The following is a 24332-nucleotide window of genomic DNA, read 5'->3' as shown; positions in this document are numbered from 1 at the left end:
CGTATGTTCGTAGCATTTAGCTTTTATAAATGTTATTTCCTCGCCGTAAAACACATATACAACACACACAAACACAGTGTATACTGCGTATATATGCTGCTACCGAGATTTTTAGCGCCGCCTTAATGAGAAAAAGGAAAAAAAAAAAGAAAGCGACAACTCTTCCGCCAAATGATTTTGAGAAGAACGAGCGACTTTATGCGAATAAAGATTCGAGAATGTATTTGTAAAGAAACTACAAAAAGAGTAATTTGTTCATTTTTAGTTGGAACGCTTTGAAAACAAAAACAAAATATAGTGGTATATGGATTTTTATATAAAATTTATTAATGTTAAAAATAACGACCCAATAGCCATAAAACTAAATAAAACGTCGAGAATCATCAAGATTTGATCGCTCCAACCAAAGACTGAGTTCGCTTTACATTTCTGGTTTGGCAAACACGAAATTCCACTGCAGTTAAGACCGATATCGTGTCGTTTTGCGAGGAAAGACTCGTTCTGCTTCGACATTCTCGAATTGAAAAAAAAGAAAAACGCACTCGAACGGTGCGTCGTTATTGAGGATACTCGGACGTTTCGCCTCGATGATTCGCGAGGTAATTGATCAAAAAGTAAAACCAGAGAGCGAGATATCGGTCGTATCAAATGGTGAGACTTCGTGTTTACCCCATTCGTTGCATTCGCGAGAAACAATAGTATATCATGTAAGTAGAAGTAAGACAGATCAATGCAAATATTCAGAGTGATCGAGATAACGAGAAAAGCAAAGGAAGACGCTACTAATCCGCGCGAAGAGATAGATTATCGAGAAGAGGAATGAATGAGCTTACGGTTAAATAGGTATCTAAACGAGAAAGCTCCACGACATTTTTTCTGCGTGTTATAAACAGATTTAACGATAAAATATCGACTGACTGCGTCGAGACACGATGTATCTACTTATACATGTATTTTATTCTGTGAATACAGTAGGGCTTCTGTGTCGCTGTGCGACAGGAAGGTTTAATCGGGAACGTGAGATGGAAAGGGGAGGAAAAGAAAGGGAAAAAAAAAAGAAAACGACGCTTCAACCAAAGCTCCGATTCGAACGAAACTTTGGACGCGAGTAATAGAGAATTCTTCTCGAGAATAATATTGTACAGTCGGAGAACTCGCAGAGGAGGGAAAGAGACGTAGAGGGTTCTATATAATTACATATATAGAATATTTGCTCTAGACAGCCCTTCGACTTGTTCTTCGGTACCGATACATCCATTTAATCTTCTGTCACCTGATAACACCTTTTGCCGAGAGAAAAACGGAAAGAACCGCGCGCGTGGCTCGCCCGTCTGTCAGAAATACAGCGAACCGTTAGATTTGTAATTGTCAAATGCTGAAACTATTGTTAAATACACGTCTTATTTATAAAAAAAAGAAAAAAAAAAAAAAAGAACTTGATGTCCGACGAATGATTTTTACATTCCCGAATCGACTTGTTGTATGTTGTTGTTGCGAATCTTCAGTTTGCGCCGAGAGTTATGCACAAGAATTTCAGAATTGTGGAACACACGATGATTTCTCGAAATCTCTTCGAAGAACCGTTTCGTCTTCAAGCGGGAGATACAGTTTCTTTGATCTTTGTATTAACGAGGTAGAAAATAGAGGTGTTACCAGGTAGATGAATTAACATTTCCTACAACTTATGTATAGAGACCTAAGTATTAATATCCGTAATTATTGCGATTAACAACGTATGATAGCAGACGATGTAACTAATTGAGTGTATATAAGTAAGTCAATTTACGGGTTGCATTTTGGCTATTAAATATATTCTAATTACTGTGTGACTCCTCTCCGAGGAGGGGAGATGAGAAAAATCGGCAAACTACTGAATCGACTATATTGTACATATTCGTATACATATGTACGTATACATATAACACAGCTCGTGAGTCTGTACATGCAAACACGACATATATAAATACATATATAAATATAAATATAAAATGTGAGAGAGAGAGAGAGAGAGAGAGAAAGCGAGAGCGAGAGAGAAAGAATGCGGCGCGTTATAGGTCGCGTTACTCACTGTATACAGTATCTTCGAGTAAAAAAAAAAATATGTCCGGCAAGTCGAAAGCAATTCTAAAACTATTTGTTGTATTTGTTTTTGACTTAACATTATTACTGCATTGTGTATGCTCCGCGTGCGTTGTAGAGTAACGATGAGATATTATTTTAATCGAGATTTCGTTTCACAGCGCAAAATTCGCGAAAAAAAAAACGTTACTGTTACGTTTCGACTGCGTTGCTAGATGCGAGGAAATTACACTTGGACATATATCGGACAACAAAATTTGGTAAAACGGGCCTGCAAAAATAAATTCTGATTACACTGGCTACTAAACAATTTTTTTTTTCAAGAGATAGCCTACCTGCTACTTGAAAATTTTGCAAGAAAAGTTGCAATTAATATTTTTATCACCTTTTTCCTTTCTTCTCGCAGAAAACTGATTTTTGCTATGTAATGGAAAAATTTCATTGTGTAGAGGACGCTCTTCTTTGTGTATCGAGCGTCATAAGTTACTTCATCGAGTCATAATTGCAGAATCAATGTTTAAATAGCAATTGGATAAAAGTGAGTAATATTTATCCCATTGTTAGAAAGGTTATGTTGTTTTATTAATAATCTATGGGTTATTTCCCGCCAAACATCGCACTTCTGCGCAGAACAGTAATCTAACCTTATCTAACCGTCTAACCGTATCTGACTTTGTCGCAGAAAGGATCATGAGTGATCATGAGTGTGGTGAGATTTGATTTCTTATCGATTGTTTTAAAACCGCGGATTCTCTCCAGTGTTAATTTAAGCATTCAAGCACTTCGCTTACTTTTCTCTGCGTTTATATGCGACTTCTGGATTTGTTTTTTTTTAAGGTAAGGCACGCGAGTGACAATTGATAGCAGTTTCGTTTCATTAAGCTTTACTTTCCATCGTTCGCACAGTTTTAATATTACGGAAAGAAAAATAAGAGTAAAGTATGCTGTTTTTTTATGCCGATACTTATCGTTTTATTGTCGTACAATCTATATTTTAACTCTATATCATTTAAATAAAAGGACATTTGTATTCGCTGGTAATTTGTATGAACTGTAAATAATGTAATTTCTTTGGTCGATCTACTATACATAGTTTAAATTAAGTTTCAGTTATGAATAGGATAATGTATGAACAAAATAAAAAAGGATTACGAGCAACATGATGTAGAGTCTGTTCGCTTCTCCAAGTCTCAGAGAGTATATTTTTTATTGAATCTGCATTACTTCTGCAGTTATTCGTACTAACTGTGCATGACATATTGACAGTAGAACTATACTATGAATGCATAATAATTGTACAGATTTTATGATTTAGCTGATAGAAAAGCACTATGCCACAAACTACACTCAAAGAATTCTACAAAGTTACAAGTAGGAAATCTGTGAATGTGAAAAATAATGTAGAAAAAAATGTAGAAAAGGCATCTACCACTGGAAGTCCAATAATTGGCAGAAAAGTAAGTTAATTGATTGTTTAATGGCTATACTGACAGTTTAACTGTATTGACAATTTAATAATTAAATATTAATTTTTTTGATACAGAAAGGACAAGGGAAAAAATTAACAGCAAAAACAATAAAAGGTTTAAGAAACAACAAACTATTCAAAGCGTTTATACGGCAGTTAGCAGAAAATATTCTTTTTCCAGTAAGCGAAGAATCTCATTCGTCAAAGATGGATATAAACAAGAGTCCAACTAAAGTTACTGAAACTACAATAGCGACTTCATCAAGCACTAAATATATTTCACCTGTTAGAACGCCACAACACACTACAACACATAGTGGTTCAAAATTTTCACCAAAGACATCATCTCCAACAAAGGATGCATTCGACAAATCACAAAGAAACGGAAAATTGGCGCGAAGAAAACTGTTCAAGGATACAACAGAGGAATTAATTTCTCAGGTCATAGATAATCTGAATTTGGCCAAAGAAGGCGCTATTGCGAATAATGAGATTAATTTGGAGAAAGTTTACGCGAGTAAGAAATTCGACTACAAGTACAAGTCCATAAACACCGCAGCTTCGACGAGATATGAAATTGATGACGTTATCATACCAAAGGACACGTATTCGCTACATTTCTTTCTGGCTGTGTCCACGGTATTTTCTAAACCCGTCAACTGCGGATACTTCGACGAGGACGAGCTGGATTACATATACTCGCTGTTAACGCTTTCAAAAGACGCACAAGCATTATTCATACGTATGCTGAAGAGGAAGCACACGTGGCACAGAACAAGCAGCATCAAGTATGATGAAGTGTCCAAGGATTTAGGGCCCATCTTCGACGAACTTGTGTCACGATCTGTTTTCAAAAGCGGCATGGAAGAGGAAGATTTGTCGATTTTGTTAAACTTGCTGCAAGTCGATGAAATTCGCAAGCTGTGCCAAGAATCAAAGATCAACGGCAGCAAGAAGAAGGAGGACTACATACAATCGATCCTAAAGTTGTCCAAGACAAAATCGTTGTTTCCCGGAATGCTGAGTCCTGCCACCAAGCTGCGTGCGTCGGTGAACAAGCGCCTGGGGCGTTGCGTGATGTTAAACGGCAGAGTGAAAGAAATGGTTGATAAAATAATTACGCTGCTGATACCTAATCGAGATCCCACCGAGACTTTATCGGACGTCTTCCACACGATATTAAGAGTCGAAACAAATGAGATAAAGTTTCCGCAAGTAACGATAAGCGACCTTCCTATCTTCGCCGGTAAACAGCACCTGTTAGAGTATGTAATATTATTTCTCTGAGCTTACAATTCATTATATTTTTTATATTTTATTTTATTGTATTCAATTTTATTCTGCAGTTATGTGGAAGCCAGAAATGCACTATCCGATGTGCTAAGTGCGATTGAAAAAAAACAATGGCAGACTGTACAGGATCGTGGATCTTTAGCTGCGGAACGTTTGCCGCTTATCTTGGAAGTGGAAACACAAAGGTGACAAAAATACAACTGGCGAAGCGTAGTTGGTTATTCAAAAAAAAATGAAACTATCTTAAATTTATGTTATATTTATTTGCAGTCTGAAAGATTCAACACTGCCTAATCACATCAGACACTTCATGCCGGGTTATACGTGGCTCAAAGTTCTGCATAAGAGTATCGACGTATTTAAAAAATCCAAGAATACTCTGCCGAAGGCGATAGAACATTTGCAAACCTTAATACGTCAGGATTGTCATATGAAACATCGAAAAGGACAGTGGTACGCCGAATTGATCAAGATAGAAATGTATCACAAGAAAGATCTCGTCGCCAGTGTTCAGTCCCTTTCCGATGCGGTAGCATACAAAGATTTAACGGAAGTCGATAAATTAGATTTACTGGAAAGAGCAGAGATGCTTGCTAAAAGAAAGACCGGCATCAGCCAAGATACGAAGAACACTGCTACAAATATAGCGAACGCACTTGGTAAAATGTCACTGACATCTCTGACGAATTCCATTGCAATAAAAGGAACATTGTGCGGGTGAGTCATAAAACGAATCTTAATCAAATCCTGTTTCTTCCTTTTAGATTAGAAAAGACATACATGTGTGTCTTTTTGCAGGAACACTTCGCAGGGAAAGAGCAAATGGTGTATTAGCAATGGAATAGACGAACAAACGTACGGCTCGGTTGAGGATTTAGCCCTGAATTATTATCAAAGCGAGGGATATATCAAAGGTGTGCATTGCGAGGGTGCATTTCCGGTCACTCTGTTCGGCACATTATTCTGGGACGAGATTTATAACATGGACGTTCCCGGTGCTTGTGTATCCTTGTATCAGGATGCACCGTTGGATCTGTACTCGTCGGAATTCTACGAGAATAGAAAGGATCGAATCGATATGAAGCTGCAGATTGTTCGAGATTTCGATGTGGAAACGTTGAGCAGACACTTGAAGCATAAGTTCGACATGTACTGCGAATACAAATCCATCTCCAACTCCCAGGGCACTCCCTTCGAAAACAGCAATAGACTGGAGGTAATCAATCCGATGAGATTTAATAACGAAAGACGATTACATGTTACGCTTGCTTTCAGGAAATTGTGCTTTGCTTGGGCGTAGAAGGGATCGTTCGCATTTGCGAACGACTCCTTCACAATTACACTTTGTGGAGAGCGGGTTTTCCAGACTTGATTGTCTGGAACGCACATACAAAACAGGTGTGTATAAATTTTCTATATTTACAATCGAAAGAGCTTGTATAAAATAAATTTTAAGAATACCTTACATATTTTACCAAAAGTAAATTGCACGAAGTTACAGTTTCACATATCGTCTTCTTTTTTTTCAGTATAAAATCGTGGAAGTAAAAGGTCCGGGCGATTCGTTATCGACGAAGCAAAAACTATGGTTGACGTATTTGAATCAGCTCGGACTTAATACGGAAGTGTGCTATTGCCAGGTAATTAATTATTCACATTATCACAAAATCTGTTGCATCGCGTATCATGTACTTCAATTAAGGCGCCAATGCTTCTGTTACGGTGGTAGTACAAGGGCCTTGGAAGTGATACCTGAAATAATTCGTCATTAAAAATTATCCCGCAAATTAATCTGTCAATTTTATTGATCAATCTAATTAATTCATCATTACGCAAATGCAATGTGACTTTTACTTTCTGTTACAGTCCAGTCATACTAATGGTGGACGCAAGCGGAAGCGCGAAGAAATTGCGTGATACAACGTTTTTCGTATGCATGCAAGATATATGTCACGTTGCATAAAGATAAGATATTATAGATTTTTAGAGATAAAGATATTTATTATATTTTATACTAATTGTGATACTGTGCATTTATACATCTTTAGCGCTCTTCCTGAAGTTATAAAAACTTACTATAGATATATACAAATATTTTTCGTAAAAAGAAAAAGCATGTTAAAAAATAAGTGCACTCACTGCATTTGTTTTGTGGCTGGTGTTTCCTCTATATTGAACTCTGCGACCGGCACTTTGCGTCGTGCTATTTGCGGCGCAAACATTGCGGCGGGATACACAATCGCCGAGGTGCCAATGACCAAGCAAGCGTCACAAGTTTCGACAACGTCAACTGTTTTTTTAAGAGAAGCGACGGTGGAGATGAATATTTTTTTGTGTTACATGTTTTATGTTATCGATTTTCATCTCAACATTGTTTTAATTTTTATAATCAAAAAGTGTTTGTACTTATGAAATAAAGTTATGCACTTGTTACATAAAATTACGTACGAGCCTTCTGCAGTACATTTTCATCCAGCTGTTCACCGAACCACACGATGTCGGGCCGCAGCAGTGCTCTGCAGCTTTGGACTTCGCAACGCGGCAATTCTTCTGTTGGAATATCAGAGGACATAATGCTCGGGTCGGGAGATCTGTTTAGATACATCACCATCAGATCGACGAGAAGAAATCTTTGATACTCACGTAATATTCATATCTCACATTCCACCATCTTCAATTATTCTACAGAATTCTTGCTGGCGTACCCTTTGCCTGCCAACGCTGGACAGATGGGAATATTCTCATTAAAGGCAATGTTACGGCATTTGGTGCAGCGTGTTCTATAAAGCGAGCCATGTAGTTCCACCACATCTTCTGCTCCGGCTTTTTGATGCAATGCATCTATATTTTGTGTAACAATTGACACTTTTTTACCCTCTGCCATTTTGCGCTTTTGGAACTCGGCTACAGCTTCATGGGCCTAAAAATACAAGTGAGATAAACTCACATTTTTGTTCATTCCTAAACTCTGTCTTAAATTTGAATTTTTTAATGCAGAAAATTTTATAATTTTTATTATTTCAGATACACAATATTGAGACAATTTAAGAATAAGTTTTTCAAATGTCGATTTACCTTATTCGGTTTGACTTTGCTCACTAATTGTCTACGATATTCATAAAACTCCCAGACCAACGAAGGATTCGCCGCGAAGGCTTCCGGCGTCGCAAGATTTTGCGCCTGATATTTACGCCAAAATCCGCCGGCACCTCGAAAAGTCGGCACGCCGGACTCCGCGGAGATTCCGCTGCCAGTTAAAATCAGGATATTGCTGGCGTTCGAGAGTACCTCGCGAAAGGATTTCATGACGTGGTGCATGAATACGTCTCGTTCGTTCTTGTTAATTCCACAAATAATTCTTGCAAGTAATCACAAGCGAGTTCGTGTTTATGCAGATCAGCTGACGTACTGTATCGGCGGAGGGAGAAGGTTGATGAGCAAAGTACATCAAGAGACACGGTAGTGTCTCGCGCCAAGTTCACGCGCAGCGCGCAACGCGAGCGCAAGACCGACCGTGTATCTTTAGGGGCTGAGCACAATGAAAAGCACAGGCAATAGGAACAGGAAATAACATAGAAGAGAAAGAGAAAAAAGCTATTTCTCTCTCTTTCTTTCCTATATTATTCCCTGTTCCTATTGCCTGTGCTTTTCATTGTGCTCAGCCCCTTACGCGAGCCCGAAAGTTGAGACGAGCCGAGATTATCGGATCTCAATAACGGCTGTGCCGATTGAGTTGATAATAGGCTCAATCGATAGCGCATACCCAAATTACATAAAAAAAGTATGCTTGTTTTTACTGTAGGTGCTGTAGAAAAAAAGTTATAATAATCCAAATTCGAAATGTTGACATATTTGTCATATATTTTTTAGGTTTTCTAGGATGTCCGGCTAAAATGTCCAGTTTCCGATTTCTGACGTTAGGTGCGCTGATGGCGCTTAGAAGCCGCGCGTCGCGCGCTTACGATTTGACATTTTTACATATAACCAGATCAGAAAGTGTTACATAGAACAGAAATATTAAACCTTGATATTTAATTTTATTTATTTTAGACAAATCATACACTAAAGTCTCGAAACATGTACTTTTTTGACAGAATGTATGGTAAAATTTAAATTTATACAATCACACCATTTATCACTATGCCTTATGTGACAATTGTTTAGAGACTTTAGTGTATGATTTGTCTAAAATAAATAAAATTAAATAGCTCAAAGTTTAATATTTCTGTTCTATGTATACTAAATTAGTTCCAACAATATTTATAATTTCCAGTCAATTTTATTACTATCAAAACAAAACAGTGTTTTACCTTTCAAAAAGATTGTATATATTAAATTTAAAAAAACTGTTGTATATATATTATTAAAAAAAAAATAATAATATCTATCAAAAAATTACCTTTTTTAAAAAAAGGTAAAAAAAAGGCGCCAAGTACACGCTCTTGTCATAACTAAAACAAAACAGTATTGTTTTACTTTTCAAAAAAATTGTCGTATATATTAAATCTTTCAAAAAAACCTATATATTAAATAGTATATATTAAATCTTTCAAAAAAAACTATCAGGAAATGGCACCAAGTGGGACTAAAGAACTATGAAAAAACTTGTACACTATTTCTATAAAACTCTTCTATAAAACTCTTGTACATAAAGCTGTCGTATATATAATTAATTATATTATATACTGTATTTTATCATAAAATATAGTATATAAATAAAAATATTTAATAAAAAATTTAAAGATTTAATAAAAAATAAAAATATTTAATTAAAAAATTAAAAAATATAAAAAATTTAATCAAAATAAAAAAATATTTATTAAAAAACGCAAAAAAACTTTGCGCTGCTACAGTAAATTACATGTTAATTTCATTACTTTATTGCTTTATAATACTTTGTGGTGTAGCAGCGCCAAGTTTTTTTGCGTTTTTTAATAAATATTTTTTTATTTTGATTAAATTTTTTATATTTTTTAATTTTTTAATTAAATATTTTTATTTTTTATTAAATCTTTAAATTTTTTATTAAATATTTTTATTTATATACTATATTTTATGATAAAATACAGTATATAATATAATTAATTATATATACGACAGCTTTATGTACAAGAGTTTTATAGAAGAGTTTTATAGAAATAGTGTACAAGTTTTTTCATAGTTCTTTAGTCCCACTTGGTGCCATTTCCTGATAGTTTTTTTTGAAAGATTTAATATATACTATTTAATATATAGGTTTTTTTGAAAGATTTAATATATACGACAATTTTTTTGAAAAGTATCATATATTACTCCAGCAAATGAACAGAATGCAGCACCTCTGCATGCGTCTCCTAACCTTTCTTTTATTGCGCAAATTGCGCCGGTGATTTGCGTGATTCGTTCTCGATTATGATTGAAATAAAAAGTTAAACGAAGTTAGAAAGCAATTATTTGTTCAGTGTCCGTTAATTTAACGCTCACACAATCATTATGCTTTCTGGATGAGAAAATTAATATTGCTGACTAATCGATCGATTGAGTGCCAATTTGAGTGTCAATTTGTGACATGTGAGAGGACGTGCTTAAAGGCAACGAGAGTGACACAGTGGAAGTAAATTTGCATCTGTTATATTTTATATTACAAACAAAATTACGCGATGCAGAGAGAAGAGAAACAGTTGGATTCGGCTTTGGAGGCCATTATAATGCGAGTGAACGACTTGAAGACCTCGATCGCTGCTATGATATTCAAGCTTGAGCACGAATACGAAACTCTAAACTGGCCGAATTTTCTCGACAATTTCGCCCTCATTTCAGGCCATGTAAATATCCCGCTTTATTAACTTGCTTATATTGTATAATAATGAATGCTAAGATAACAATTTTGTATGATGTAACCATTTAATTTAATCATTACATTGCATTTCAATATACACCTTGTATTTTACAGCTGACTAGTCTGTCAAAGATTCTCGGACACGACAAAGCACCGAATCTCAGGAATCTAACAGTTTTGCCTCTACGCCTGAGTCCGGAGAAGGACGACGACCTGCTTCGACTGACTGAGGGTAGGATTCCCACGTTCGCACACGACTTGGTACCAGATTACTTGAGGACAAAGCTGGAGCCTCAAGCTGAGCAGAAGATGATGCAGTTGGAAGCCAAGGCTGCGACTGTTAACATGGATACTTCACACGTAAGATATACATTTTGTATTTACACTTTTCGTTCGATTTAATACTGAACCCTTTCTTAAGATGGTTAGAAACCAATTTTGAGAATGTCAGAGTGATAAAGATGTTACAAATGATGTGACAACTGAAACTGTTTAAGGCTATATCTGATCACAATTAAATATGTATGTAGTATCTATTAGGACACATCAAAGCTAATTGAAGATGTTTTATTTTTCTGTTAATGTGCTAACTAAACAACAACTAGGACTACAATGTAAGCTGCTAATCAGATAATTTCAGCTTTGTCGGTTCCATTCGCTTTGGGCTGAGATTGATGTTGTGTCGCAAGCCTACTTGTAGCTACACCTAGCTATAGATGTTCAATGTCTGAAATTACATTCGCTACGCAGTCAGAGATTTCTGAACGGTCCATTTAGCGAGTGGAACACACTGATCCTGTCACTTACCAAGTCTTCTGCATGCTTCTGTTGGGTTTCAGAAACAACTTACGCAATATACAAAGGTAATTAGCCACGTGTGGGATATTGCGAACAAAGCGCGCGAAGAATGGGAAAGCGAGGCTGGAGCCAGAGCGACGCAACCACCGAGTAGCAACGCTACGGACACTGCTGCCCTTTTGGCTGCTGTGTACTTGGGTAAAGGTTTGAAAGTAAGTTACAATGTAAAAGTAAATCTAGCCGCGCCTTTGTCTTTAGACAGATATAATTTTTCTTCAGATATCTTTATCGGTTCTAATGTACCGTTTGTGTTTTGTATGTGCAGTCAGACTCTATGCAAATGGTTCAATCTGGCGTGAATTCAGTGACAAACAGCATGATGGTAGGCAGACCTGGTGGTCAACAGCAGACACAGGGACAAGGACCGATGGGTAATCAACCGAGTGAGTACTTTTCCGAAGATTTTCGTCTTCCCCGCAATTATGATGACTTATAGTAATTTTAATATTTTACAGTGGGTCAGATGAACAAGGCGCCGAGTGCAATAAAAACGAATATCAAAGCGGCATCACAAATTCACCCTTATAGATAAGAAGTGCATAATGCATGTATAGGATTTTACGTAATGATCGATTACAATTCGGCCACTGGTATGTTCCTAACTTTCTAAATTTTCATACGAAACGTAATAAAATTGTACAAAATTGCGAGTGTATTCTCTCTTTTTAATAACGTTATTAATTTAATTAGACTTCAATTGTTTTTAACAATTACATTAATGATAATTACAAATTGTTTTGTACAAATTATGTTTTATTTATACTTTTTATTTATCAAAATATATAATTGATCATTTTCAGCGTTTATGAGACACGATCGCGTACGAACGAGGGGACACACACTTGTTCATCACAGGCACAATGACGGCTTGCAAGCCCTGTTCGTGCAACCAGCACAGTCGATCTCGTAGAATCAATGATTCCGCCGGAAGTTGCAGCATCATTTGCAATCCAGTATAAATTTCGACCGATCTTAACTTTCCATTCTGCTCTTCCCAAGTTTGTGTTATGCTTTTCTCTAATTCGTCGCGCGTGGATACTTTACCTTTCGTATAAAGATGCTTGTGTGAATTATGTAAATTATTAGTAGTATAGATCTCTATCGTAATGTTAATTACCTGTTAACTTCGCGCCTGGTGCAATATTCGACATTAAATCGTATCTCAATAGAGAGTCCTTGATGTAAGTTTGAAAATTCGAGCACTGTGACTTTCTCGTGCCTTTTCGAACCTTTTTCTTGAGAATGAGATTGTCTAAAATATATCAGTTTACAGATTTTATACATAAATCATGTTATATCGAGCACTTACTTTGACGCGAATACAACTCGAGCACGGCTCTGGCGAGAACGTGAAAGGAATGCTCGTTGTGCTTCTCTTCGGACATGCCGCGCCACTTGTCCGCCGATTCTTGACACGCCAATCGTAAGAAGGGTGCTCTTAAGAATTGGCCGATGTCAAGATTGTACGTCGCGATTGTTTCTCGCAGACAATTAGACGTAGGAAAGTTATGGAAGTATTGTTTCTCCCGCAACGGAGTCTGCACACTCTTGGAAATCGAAAGTTTATGGTAACAGCAGGAGATCAGGACGAGGAGTTTAACAGATTTCATCTCGCAGAAGACTCTCGATGCGCTTGTGCTGAGATCTCCGCAGGCGTGCAGCCCAATTAAACATGCATCCGTAACGCCGGGAAACTCTCGCTGCAAGATGGATTCTATCGCATCGGCGGAGTCGCACGTCACTTCGCACTGGACGTATTTGATCTTAGTCAATGAATCGGAATATAATTTTTCCTGTCTATAGCAAGCTCTGTCAACATTTTCCTTGTCTCTTTCCAGTCCCAGGATTCGATAACCGTGCAGACAATGTAACATTTGGCATACGTATCCCTAGAAAAAAATTATACAATAATAATTATACAATAATAATTGCAGTATAAGAGAGGAAATTTGACGTTTTCGATCTTCAAAAGCGTACCAAACCTGCGCCCAGATCAATAATCGTCTGTACATCGTGCGATTTGCATTGCGTGTGCACTAAGTGGGCTAAATGCATTATTTCGTGTTGCTTCTTCAGGCTGAGGCCCGTCCTGAAACTTTGCGGCAATTCTATGGATGGTAACGCAGGTACGAGCGGCAGCTTATTGATTTTTTCGCATTTGTCAACATATGCTTTCAACGAATCCGGCCATTCCGACTAAAATGTGGAGCAATTTGTCTCAACAATCACAATAATAATTTCTTTGTAGAATATTTTTTTATTTACCTTTATTGTTTTTTCCACCACGAAATTATTGAGTTCGTCATTTTCCAAAGTTTGCAAGTGCTCCATCCATTCTTTAGGAATTGCGTCCAAAGACGCTCGAGTCAATATCTCGATTACAGGTATATTGTGAAGCCACTGCGTTTCGTGAAATAAGCACAACGCTTCGAAAAAGTATTTCTTTTCAGCATCGACGTCCATCTGTTTAAGAAAAAAAAATATATTTTCACGTGCTTCAAGTGTGTGGACATGGGCGATTCGACAGGGACAGGACGAAAATCAGGAAGATTGATGAAGCAGCACTTATTTTTTACATCCCTTTTGCCGGGGACACATCTTTATTATACAAAATAGCATAAATTACAATTTTTAACAAATATATCATTGAGTAACGCTATTTTATCAATTTCTAATACTTTGTAAACATATCAAACGTAGTTGGAATGCTACGCCTGACGACACGATTTGCACAGTTGAACGTAAAGCGAAACGCGCTTCGTTATGAAGGTAACAAAAATAAGTAACATTTATTCAGAAGCTCGCGCTTGATCCGCTTCCTCCTGATTCAGCACCAGCCAATTTTCCGTGTGCCTATTCGAGATGTCGGGATTCGCAGGTCCGATAAGCGCGCGGCCGACTCTGGCGCCGTCCTGGTCGGGCTTTAGATACTTGGCAGCCACGTGCAGCAGTTGCTCCTTGGTCACGCTCTTGAGCTGTTGCCGCTGTCTCTGAAGATCGTCGTCCGTGATGCCGTGCGTGAATCTCGTCATGCCGCGATTGCTGGGCGGCACGGGAGCGTCGATCTGCTGGAAGACGCCCAGCTTCGCTTCGTCTATGTCGCTCTGCGGCAGCGCGTACCCGATTAAAAAGTCGTACGTCTTGTCGAACAGGTCGAAAGTGCGGGTGGAGTTCGGATCTCTGTACGAGTAGAAGGAGAAGATTCCCTCCGACGTCAGTTTGGCGCCTCCGCCGTAAGCCCCGCCTTTCTCGCGGATCTCCGGGTGCAGGTACACCGAGCTGATCAGCTTGGAGAGCACGCGCAACGCGGCGTAATCCGGATTCGTGTAAGGAACCGTCAGGATGGCTTTCGAGCAATAGTTGACCGTGTACGGCAGCACGTGGTGGTTGCCGCTTTCCCTGGTCTCGGCGCTCCGATCGCTGGTGATGACGTGGGAATTCTCCGGGCGACCCGTCAGCGACTCGTAGAACGCGCGGATGCCGTCGAGAACGCTGTCCTTGCGCTCCTCGGACAGGTTGACGGCCGATCGCAGGCGCTCCTTGTTCAGGACGCCGTCGGCTATCTCCTGCATACTGTGCATCAAACTGGTGAGATCGCGTATCTGCGCCACTCTCTTCATCCTCGCCACGTACTGCAGCCCCGAGAGGCTTTCCTTGGCCCGCGCGACCGGCGAGACCAGGCTCGCGGCGCTGCTCATCGCGTACAAGTGGCCGGCGTGCGAGACGCCGTTGATCAAGTCGGCCGCGTTCATCTTCACGAGCGTCTCGAAACGCGGCAGGTCGGTCAGCTTGACGTTGTTGAACAGCTCCGTCCACAGCGTCCACATGTCGTTCGAGTTGCGGTCCAGGCAGTACGAGTCCACGAGGATGCCCTCCTCGTATCGCAGCTCGCTCTCCTTGTGCTCGGCGACGTGATTCGAGAAGTGCAGACCGCCGGTCTTCAGCTGCATCATCTGGTCGAAGCTCCTGTAGTCGTAGTTCCGCGTGCCCATCTTCGCGACGACGTAATTGAACAGCGGTATCAGTTGCTTCAGCTCGGCCGGCAGCTCCCGCGTGTTGAGTATTCCTCGATAATAGGAGACGCCGTTCGTCGGCTGCACGGACACCTGAACAGGCACGCCAGCTACTTGCAAATCAGACATTTTGTATCTCTCCACGTCGGCCTTCAGGTCGTCTATCTTTAGCGTCGGCAGGACCCCGACGTCCTCTTTCTTCTGCTGCTCGGCGAGCAGGATCTTTCCGTTAACATATATCTGCTCTCTCTCCGCCGTGGAAAGCTCCTCGAGTTTCGTCTTCAACAATTCCTGCTCGGCGAGCGCTTTACTTCGCTCGTACTGCTCGTCGGGCGACATCGTTAGCGTCAACCTGTGCTTGTTGTTTCCGAGATAAGTCTCGATTATGCTCTGCAAGTACTTGGGATCCTCTCTCATCCGCGACGTGAGCTCCTTCATCGCTTCGTTGATCCTCAACGCTTGCACCAAGTCGCCGTTGTGATTCCACAGTGACGTCAGGTTGAAGAGCAAGTTCAGGCCGAAGTTGGACGTTTGATGCTTCACCTGGAGTTCGATGCCGTGCAGGACGGCTTCAACGTGATCCTTCTCGAATCCCTCCTCGATGACTTTCCGCACGGTGTTGTCGAAGATACTCTCCACCTTCTCGAAGTTCTCAGGCTTCACGCCTTGCAGGCTCACGATGAACATCGTGTCTCTGCATTGCGAATCGTAACCGGTGACCGGTCCGAAGCCGGTGCCTAAATTCGACTCGACTAGAGACTTGTAGAACGCCGAGTTCGGGCCTCTGAGCAGCAGCTGCGACAGCACGTACATCTCGAAAGTCGTCTGTATGTCGGTGATGTCGTTGCACAGATGCGCGATGGCGATGGTGCCGTTTCTGCTGGGGTCCGCGAGCAGCGGATCCGGCCTGCACGCCACATGCTCCTTCCTGATCTCACTCCAACGCTTCTCCGCCGGCACTTCCGACATGGAAGCGTCTATTCTATCGGACAAGAAGAGGTACCGATCGTTGACGAACTTCAGGTGCTCCTCCAGCGGGAAATTGCCGTACGAGTAGAAGCGCGAATTCGAGGGATGATAGTACTTGGCGTGGAAGTTGAGAAGATCGACGTACTGCAGATTCGGTATGACGAGAGGATCGCCACCGGAGATCACGGAGTACGTGTGGCTCGGCAGAATGGAATTCAGCAGACGCTCCGCCAGAATCGCCTGATTGTCGTTGAAGACGCCCTTCATCTCGTTGAAAACCACACCTTTGAATATCACAGGCGAGCTCTGATCGTTGACGTCCGTGTGCTCCAGCCTCCAGCCCTCCTGCCGGAAGTCCAGTTCGCGCAGATTCGGCTTGAAGACGGAGTCCAAGTAAACCGACTGCAGATTGCGGTAGTCCTTCAGGTTCTGCGTTGAGAACGGATATATGGTGTAGTCCGGACCGGTCATGGCGTTCATGAACGTCGCCAGAGATCTCCTCAGCATCTTGAAGAACGGGTCTCTGCAAGGATACCGCTCGCTGCCGCACAAAGTGGTGTGCTCCAGAATGTGCGGCAGCCCTGTCGAGTCCATGGGAGTCGTGCGAAATCCAATAGAGAATACGTTGTTCGTGTCGTCTCTGGCCAAGTGCACATACTGCGCTCCTGTGCTCATATGCGTCAGTCTCACCGCAGTAAGGAATAATTCGTCTATCTTTGACACCTCGTCCACCATAAAGCCGTGAAGAACTTCGCCCTTCTTGAATTTACTCACTTCATCTTGCACCTGTTGCCTTTTCGAGGGCAAAGCACTCGATGCAGCGTTTGTCGACGAATGAATAGTACGACTTGTGAGATACTGCTGCAAAGCTGTGTTCCTTAAAGGAGAGCTTCTTGATAATTTCAATAGCCTCAGCATTTTGGTGTCTCAATTTTGAAGTAGCAGAGCGACAAATTGTATCTGAAAATAGCATAAGCAGTATGTCAACTGTACAATTAAAGATCATGAATTTTATGCTAAGAATAATATGAAGAGAAGAGAGAGAGAGAGAGAGAAGAGAGAGAGAGAGAGAGAGAGAGAGAGAGAAGAAGAGATGACAGCCTCAAATAATGTTTTAGATATAACAATACTTACCAATCTCTCTTGAATAATTGTAAATCGATTTAAATTATATCAAAATCTTTGACAACAGCATACATGATCACTGACAGACATTCCACTTTAAAATATAATAATATTCATCTCTACATTGAGAGAAAAAAATCTGTATTATGTAAAAGAAGGAGTTAAATGCAAATTTCAGAATAGCGAATACTCGGGAAAATGAATTAGGAATGCCAGTTAGTGAAATAATTACAAGACCAATCTTAATGATGCAATACTCGCGGTGACAAACAAATACCGGTGAGATAACCAACAAATATCGAAACTAATATGAATAATCTTACCTGTTGTTTCGTCAATTCACAACAATCAATTCGAAAAATTTCTTTAAATATTTAATTTCAATTTTTTGCAAAATTGCTTGTCAAATATCCTTCTTCTTTAGAAATTTCGCGATGAAAAGTTCAATTGCACATCGTTCTCTTACTCGTCAGCTGACGCATTTGGAGGTTAAACTGGCTAAATTGTTTTCATATTATTCGTATTATCGCTAAAATGTTTTTATCACTTTACGTAATAATTAACGTAAATTGCAATTTGTTTTATTAACTAATGCTACACGCAATGTAATTATTTTCTAGCATTTACCACGGAATTACTGATTAAAACTAACATGATAAATGTTCACCAGTATCGATTAATGATGGCAAAGCTACACTCACATTTTTCTTATTTTCAAGGCAGAGTGTCTAAATTACACAAATAAAATAGAAATTGTAGGAATTCATATATGCATATATTTTGTTTCATACAAAACGAATAAGTTATGAATGTCACTGCTTTAAATATATATATTTTTCTACAATTCTCTCAATTATATATAAAATATATAAAACTAATCTGACTAATTATACAATTGCACTCATTCATCTCTTAATTAATAATATTGTTATCACACTAATATTGCTCATTCATTATACGATATTACATATACAATTTGTATTACGTATAGAAATTGTACGAGCAATTCTTAAAAAAAAACAATCTCATAAGAGAGAGCTTTGAGACATATTTTGAGACATTTTACATGAAATCTAGTTTTAAAATTGTAATTTGATTCATTACTCAATCTTTAGACAGAACTAAATCACAATGGACGAAATTATGTTAGAATTATATTATATATCTTTATATATATTTTTCCTGACAATTCATGCAAGCTACCATATATAAAAAAATACATGGTACGAAAAAAAATAAATAACTTCTTAATCCTAGAATAGAAATTAATTGCTTTCCGTTTGTGCAGAGTATTGCTTTGGAATCTTCAGTATACTGGTACAAGTAGTAAAAAAAAAATATACATTTCTTCTCCATCAATTGCATGGAATATGAAATAGAATATCACTTGGAGAAATACGTTAAGTTACTTCAAGAGCAAGACACAATCTATGAGGTAAGTAGAGAAAAATTAATTAACGTATAAGCCGAACGGCTTGTATATCAATTAATCGCCAGCTGACTGCGCGGAATTTTGTTTCAGGATCTTCAGTATGTTGGCATAATTTGCGCGGAAGGCGACGGTAAGCTTTTCCTCCACTTGCGTCAGCGGAGTCTTGTTCTGCAAATTGCGGGCGTTGGTGTTGGCGCCGTATCTAATCAACAGGGCGACGAGCTTCTCGTTGCCGGCAACGGTCGCCAGATGCAACGGCGTGTCGCCGTTGTGATCTTTCGCGTCGACGTCGCAGGTCGCACAGTTGAGCAACAGTCTTGCCGCGTCGATGCGATCGTTGAAGCAGGCCAGATGCAGCGGGGTGCGATCATCCGGTTTGGTCGCTACGTTCACATTCGCGCCGGCGTCCAGCAACAGCTGCACCATCTTCGTGCGACCGGTCGTGCTCGCCACGTGCAACGCCGTCTCGCCGAGGTCGTTGCAGGCGTTGATCGTGAGCACGCGCTGCCGGCCCTTGCGCTCTAGCTTGCACTCGCCGATCGCCGAACAACGCTCGCAGTCGCACAGTGGATGATGACACAGGCTTGCGCGAACACCTGGCGGCCGTTCGCGATAGACTTCCAGCCCCAAGTAATAACACGCCAGGCATATGTCACCGTCGACTATAGCGGCGAGCAGTTTGTCCATCATGCGGTGCTGCATCGCGCTGGCGTAGCTCTTAGAATGCGACGAATCTTTGCTGTCAGATGCGGTCCAGTGACGTTGGTGAAAGGACCGACGAGATTTCACAAAGGTATGCTGCGGCGAGATACCGCCCGTCATTGTGTCGCATCTGAGTAGCTCGGCGATGTTCTCGCTGTATGTCACCGTCAGCGGCGTCTGGCCTTTCTTATTGCTCAGCCCGCAGTTCGCGCCGTATTCCAAGAGAATGCGAACGATCGCGCAATAGCCCCAACGGGCAGCAAGATGCAGCGGCGCATCGCCGTTGTCGTTCGCGGCGTTCGCATTGACCGGCACCTTAATGTGTTCCGACAGGTACAGCAGCGCCTTCACGCAGCTCTCGTGACCGCGGTCCACGGTCAGGTGCAGCGGCGTGTTGCCTCGCGAGTCCGTCACCGTAGGATTCGCGTTTGCATGCAGCAACAGCAGTAGAATGTTCTGATGGCCCTTGATGCACGCGTGATGAAGGGCCGTCAGGCCATCCGAGTCGGCGGCGTTTATATCCATCTCGCGGTCGAGAAGGAAGTCCACGATCACTATCTGATCGTACTGCACCGCGACGTGCAGCGGCGTCAAACCCTTGTCGTCCTTGGAATATACGTTCAGATCTCGATGCTTCACCCAGTTTCGCTCGCAGGACGCACAGGTGCATAAAGGATGGCAGAGCGCGACGTCGTCGGCCTGGCTGGTCCCGTTGAAGGCCAATATCCTTTCAACCTCGGACAGATTGCCGTTCTTGATACATGCAAACAGATAATTAATGGACGAGCGTTCCGATTGACTTATCAATTGACCGTACATGTCTGAATTATTCGCACATTTGTCACCGTTGCAGATCGTTTCGGATTTGATGTGCTCTATCGCAGCTTCCAGTGACGTTATCAGAAAACCGGCTTCGTCCGTCTCGTGAGCGGAATTCATAGAAAGACGGAAGTGTCTCATGAAGTATAACTGCGCCGTCCAGTTCGGTAGACCAGCTTTGATGATGAGAAATACAAGCACCGGTAAAAGATCGTCCGACGAGACGGACGACGTGCCGCGCGACACGTAATTTACTGTTCTTCTAAGACACTCGATCTTACCCAACACAGTCACGAGGCAGTCCAATCGCGACAGTTCTATTTTTCCACCATGAACGCGAGATTGTAAATCCGACCGTACTCTGAGATCACTCAGTTGGATCTCGTCTAGATTTCTGATGATCTTATTTAAGCAGGCGTCTTCTACGATGGTACAAGCGGACAATGATCTCAGCAGCACGTTTCTCAATGCATATAGAATATATGTCTCTAACGACACTCTGATGTTCCAGTGATAATGCTTGTCATCCGAAATCTTCTCTCTCAATGTAGTATTTTTCAATAATGTTGCCATACAATCTGCATACAATTCGTGCACTACATCTCTCTGTACTTCCATCGATTTGCCTTCCAGGTTCTTGTTAATGCATAAGAAATCTTTGATTTTGGCCTCAAAGTCATCACGGAGCTGTTTGTCGAGTAGTTCTGCTTGGAGAAAATTCATGGCTTCCTGGAGATTTGTAATTACGTTTACACTGTTGTTTGACACATACATACTAGCTTCCAAAGGTCGTTCTATGCACCTAAAAATCACAACTTATCATTAATTTTATTTACAAAAAATTACTTTTTTTAAGTATATATATATATTCTTTTAATTCGAAAATCAAAAAGCTTTTTACTTTTTGACTCTCTCTAATATTAATCAATTTTTAGGAGCAGTAGCAAATCAAATACGTGCTTACCATATGCAATATTTACGCAGATCCTTGCTATAGAAAATTTCCTCAAAAAGTAAACGCGAAGAATATTGTTCAGCATCGTCGTACTTGATAGTCAGGACTTTATCCAAGAGACGGATCTCTCTGCCGCTCAGACTGTCAAATCGACCGACGGAGAGATCCTGTCTGGGTATCAAAATGTGAGCATTAACTTCATCTTCCTCGAATTTGCGATTGACAAAGCTTCTACTGCGTGGAATGCAGATGATCCAGCTCTCGTGGATGGCTCGCTCAAGCGTAGCTTCATACTCATTCCTGAGTTCCTGCAGAAATTGATTCTCCGATAGATCCTCATCGTATTCCGCGTTCATAATTGGCAAGTATTCGATTGTGCCGAAAGCATCGATTCAAAGTAACAAGTGAAATCCGATATCTGCAATGAAATGTCACATAAAAGATAACAGAATTAAATTATTATCACACTCTAAAAATCGCCATACTCTCGGTGATGTGCTTGACATCGTGTGCCCAGATCTTCTTTTCTCTTATATATATTTACAATATTTTCATTTTGAAGGATTCTGATGTAACAGAACAAGATTGAACAGTAAGATTAGGTTATGAGTAAGTTAGATTACTGCTTTATTTGCCGTCGATAATGTAACGTTTTGTTTGTATCAATCGAGACTAGTTGTTATACGTTAGATTTATTTACATTCAAAAATAAAGTAAAAGGTAAAGTATAACTTTTAATCGTTATGAAATGTGTAATTAATGTAATAATCATACATTTAATATTATACAATAGCGAATTTTATTCTAGAGTATTAGAGCAAACTATTTTATATTTATTTTATATTTGTTATTGTTGTTGTTTTTGCATTAATACAACTTTTTAGGAAGCGATTAGGTGCAATATAACCTAAAATTCTAAATGACATGAATTAAGACATTTTTTCTTGAGCATTTCGTTAATTCTAGATATTTTTACCAGATTTATTCAAATTCCGTTATTTATAATATGTGCAGCGTAACAATTATCAATATCATTCCGCAGTATCTTTTCTACATATTACAGACCTGCAATAAGCAAAATTTGCAAGTTATAAAAAATTTTATATTTATGAAACGCTTTTATGGAACCATTTAGTTTGTAAACCTATAATTTAAAAAATAGAGCGCAGGATAATATAAAATAATTATCATTTTTATTTTAAATACTAGATATCTGGAAAAAATTATATTGTTGAAAAAATTACATATGCAGTTTTACATAAACAACTATCGGATGTGATATAAAAAGCTCATGAAGAATTTTTGCATAAAAAACGCTCGCATAATATGCTTGCATATATGAATATAGATTGGAATGTGCCAACAAGGATCTGCTTTCCGTTGTTTTTTTATCTCTTTTACTTCTTAGCACACAAGGTGTAGTATGTAAATTTTTTTACTTATTGTTTTACACATACACATATATATATATATAAATATAATTTTGCACAGAAATATCTCCAGTCATAAATATTACAATGCACTTTGCATATTTATAGAACGTTGCATCTTTATATAGAATGTACACAAAATTGCTATCTGTTCTGTATGCATTTATCAAGTTGAAAATGAATGAGATAAAAGATGTCATTTATATACGTATATATATATATATATATATATTTTAAAGAAGCCTATAATATTATCAAGATATCTTTAAGATCAACTTCTCTTGGAATGATAGTGATTCTTATATTAGAAAAAACGGAAAATTTTGATATAAAATGAAAACTATAGCCACGTAACATTTTTAATAGCATAGATATTATTTGTTTTAATTGCATTTTTTACATGTAGAGTGAAATATTTATAGTTATTATTGTGAGATGTGCATATATTATTTATATTGTTTATTCAGGCTTTTGAAGGAGGTGAAAAAAGGAACACAGTGTACAAAATGTAATTAAAGCAAATGATTCTATTATGCAATACATTTTTTGCCGACTGTATGCAATTGCGTTTTTTGCGATTACACGCACGCTTTAAAAATTACGTTTATCTAAAATTTATGCGTTTCTACTATTTATTGTACATACCTTGAGCATTATCAGCACACATTTGCGTGTAAAATAATTTTGTAGCATTTAAAAAATTTTAAAAATATAAATTTATAGAAAAGAAAGAAAAAGAAAAAAAAGTATTAAAAATATCTAGAACTGATCAATATTACTAAGCGCTTTAACTGATTTTTGCAATTACAAAAAACGTGTTTCCAATATTTAATACTTCCAATGCTTGATGTTTTTCGTAGAAAAATACGCTCTACAGATGTGTCGGCTAATCAACGTTTATTTCGCAAAATACCACCTGTGTAAAGTTAAAAATCGGATAGTAAGATAATTATAGCGGGTGACTATTGTACCATCCGATTGTCATTAACGTAATGCACGCAATGCGCTCCTTGCAAACCTTCATTGCAGCATGCAAATGTCAGGAAATTGAACATCAAGAGCGATTGCAGACTTTAAAGAGATAAAATCCATAACATAACATGAAAATGTTTCAATTTTGTTTTAAAATATAGATATGACGCCAGCAATTAATTTTAATTATTTTGTTATGTAATAAATATATAGGCCAGTCATAAAAGTTTCCAAAATATTTAATCAAAATTCGATATTAATCGCTCAACAGTAATTAATTTGATTTCTTGCGCTTATCTCGCATACTTAATTCGATACTTAATTGTTCACGTAAAACCACGAAATATATCTTTTGACCTTCAATACTGTCGTCTTTTATCAAATGCGTACGATTGGTTT

The 24332-nt window shown here is 39.1% G+C and overlaps 6 protein-coding genes across 9 annotated transcripts; 2 read left to right on the top strand and 4 right to left on the bottom strand.

The window, feature by feature from the left end:
• Positions 1-321: 321 nt before the first annotated feature.
• On the top strand, positions 322-7283 carry LOC105671358 (fanconi-associated nuclease 1-like). Its single transcript, XM_067356796.1, has 9 exons — positions 322-2916; positions 3395-3536; positions 3623-4812; positions 4894-5025; positions 5111-5557; positions 5639-6056; positions 6116-6238; positions 6370-6480; positions 6707-7283. Exons 2-9 carry the CDS (start codon positions 3411-3413, stop codon positions 6755-6757), a joined length of 2598 nt encoding a protein of 865 aa, XP_067212897.1. The 5' UTR covers positions 322-2916; positions 3395-3410; the 3' UTR covers positions 6758-7283.
• LOC105671359 (NAD-dependent protein deacylase sirtuin-5, mitochondrial) lies at positions 6240-8397 on the bottom strand. Its single transcript, XM_012365449.2, has 5 exons — positions 7916-8397; positions 7546-7760; positions 7289-7431; positions 6980-7130; positions 6240-6592 (listed from the first exon to the last, which is right to left on the bottom strand). The coding sequence occupies exons 1-5, from the start codon at positions 8156-8158 to the stop codon at positions 6538-6540; spliced, it is 807 nt and encodes a 268-aa protein (XP_012220872.1). The 5' UTR covers positions 8159-8397; the 3' UTR covers positions 6240-6537.
• A 1765-nt stretch (positions 8398-10162) lies between these two features.
• Positions 10163-12688, top strand: MED8 (mediator complex subunit 8). 2 transcript variants are annotated; one of them, XR_010890658.1, is made up of 6 exons: positions 10163-10644; positions 10773-11018; positions 11498-11668; positions 11782-11899; positions 11972-12106; positions 12317-12688. XR_010890658.1 is itself a non-coding variant. In XM_067356855.1 (5 exons), the coding sequence occupies exons 1-5, from the start codon at positions 10480-10482 to the stop codon at positions 12046-12048; spliced, it is 777 nt and encodes a 258-aa protein (XP_067212956.1). In that variant the 5' UTR covers positions 10163-10479; the 3' UTR covers positions 12049-12163. The 2 variants fall into 2 exon arrangements, 1 of the variants encoding a protein (XP_067212956.1); XM_067356855.1 differs by lacking the exon at positions 12317-12688 and having other exon boundaries at positions 11972-12163.
• On the bottom strand, positions 12172-18299 carry LOC105671395 (methyltransferase-like protein 25B). Of its 3 annotated transcripts, none has more exons than XM_012365522.2 (6): positions 17947-18295; positions 13782-13979; positions 13494-13712; positions 12826-13405; positions 12634-12768; positions 12172-12560 (listed from the first exon to the last, which is right to left on the bottom strand). In XM_012365522.2, the coding sequence occupies exons 2-6, from the start codon at positions 13977-13979 to the stop codon at positions 12313-12315; spliced, it is 1380 nt and encodes a 459-aa protein (XP_012220945.2). In that variant the 5' UTR covers positions 17947-18295; the 3' UTR covers positions 12172-12312. The 3 variants fall into 3 exon arrangements, with proteins under 3 accessions (XP_012220945.2, XP_012220946.2, XP_067212925.1); XM_012365523.2 differs by having other exon boundaries at positions 18276-18294; XM_067356824.1 differs by having other exon boundaries at positions 12319-12768; positions 17947-18299.
• On the bottom strand, positions 14082-17912 carry LOC105671393 (presequence protease, mitochondrial). The gene is made up of 2 exons (XM_012365520.2): positions 17633-17912; positions 14082-17458 (listed from the first exon to the last, which is right to left on the bottom strand). The coding sequence occupies exon 2, from the start codon at positions 17414-17416 to the stop codon at positions 14306-14308; it is 3111 nt and encodes a 1036-aa protein (XP_012220943.1). The 5' UTR covers positions 17417-17458; positions 17633-17912; the 3' UTR covers positions 14082-14305.
• A 77-nt stretch (positions 18300-18376) lies between the features above and the next one.
• Positions 18377-22159, bottom strand: LOC105671394 (ankyrin repeat domain-containing protein 27-like). The gene is made up of 3 exons (XM_012365521.2): positions 22017-22159; positions 21541-21949; positions 18377-21378 (listed from the first exon to the last, which is right to left on the bottom strand). The coding sequence occupies exons 2-3, from the start codon at positions 21885-21887 to the stop codon at positions 19110-19112; spliced, it is 2616 nt and encodes an 871-aa protein (XP_012220944.2). The 5' UTR covers positions 21888-21949; positions 22017-22159; the 3' UTR covers positions 18377-19109.
• Between the last annotated feature and the right edge of the window lie 2173 nt (positions 22160-24332).

The sequence above is a fragment of the Linepithema humile genome, chromosome 6 (genome assembly GCF_040581485.1).
Source record: "Linepithema humile isolate Giens D197 chromosome 6, Lhum_UNIL_v1.0, whole genome shotgun sequence".
Lineage (NCBI taxonomy): Eukaryota > Metazoa > Arthropoda > Insecta > Hymenoptera > Formicidae > Linepithema > Linepithema humile.
This window is presented reverse-complemented; position numbering and strand designations above follow the sequence as displayed.

Bases quoted from the DNA above. Each gene is read 5' to 3' on its own strand.
- LOC105671358 (XM_067356796.1), top strand. From the start codon at position 3,411: ATGCCACAAACTACACTCAAAGAATTCTACAAAGTTACAAGTAGGAAA. The intron at 5,026-5,110 runs GTGACAAAAATA...ATTTATTTGCAG, and splicing joins TTGGAAGTGGAAACACAAAG to TCTGAAAGATTCAACACTGC. The intron at 6,057-6,115 runs GTAATCAATCCG...GCTTGCTTTCAG, and splicing joins AAAACAGCAATAGACTGGAG to GAAATTGTGCTTTGCTTGGG.
- LOC105671359 (XM_012365449.2), bottom strand. From the start codon at position 8,158: ATGCACCACGTCATGAAATCCTTTCGCGAGGTACTCTCGAACGCCAGC. The intron at 7,761-7,915 runs GTAAATCGACAT...TTGTATTTTTAG, and splicing joins GCAAAGTCAAACCGAATAAG to GCCCATGAAGCTGTAGCCGA. The intron at 7,131-7,288 runs GTACGTAATTTT...TTAAAAAAACAG, and splicing joins AAATGTACTGCAGAAGGCTC to TTGACGTTGTCGAAACTTGT.
- MED8 (XM_067356855.1), top strand. From the start codon at position 10,480: ATGCAGAGAGAAGAGAAACAGTTGGATTCGGCTTTGGAGGCCATTATA. The intron at 11,019-11,497 runs GTAAGATATACA...GTTGGGTTTCAG, and splicing joins TTAACATGGATACTTCACAC to AAACAACTTACGCAATATAC. The intron at 11,669-11,781 runs GTAAGTTACAAT...TTGTATGTGCAG, and splicing joins ACTTGGGTAAAGGTTTGAAA to TCAGACTCTATGCAAATGGT.
- LOC105671395 (XM_012365522.2), bottom strand. From the start codon at position 13,979: ATGGACGTCGATGCTGAAAAGAAATACTTTTTCGAAGCGTTGTGCTTA. The intron at 13,713-13,781 runs GTAAATAAAAAA...TCCACATTTTAG, and splicing joins TGGTGGAAAAAACAATAAAG to TCGGAATGGCCGGATTCGTT. The intron at 12,769-12,825 runs GTAAGTGCTCGA...GATATATTTTAG, and splicing joins CGAGTTGTATTCGCGTCAAA to ACAATCTCATTCTCAAGAAA.
- LOC105671393 (XM_012365520.2), bottom strand. From the start codon at position 17,416: ATGCTGAGGCTATTGAAATTATCAAGAAGCTCTCCTTTAAGGAACACA.
- LOC105671394 (XM_012365521.2), bottom strand. From the start codon at position 21,887: ATGAACGCGGAATACGATGAGGATCTATCGGAGAATCAATTTCTGCAG. The intron at 21,379-21,540 runs GTAAGCACGTAT...TGTGATTTTTAG, and splicing joins CTGCGTAAATATTGCATATG to GTGCATAGAACGACCTTTGG.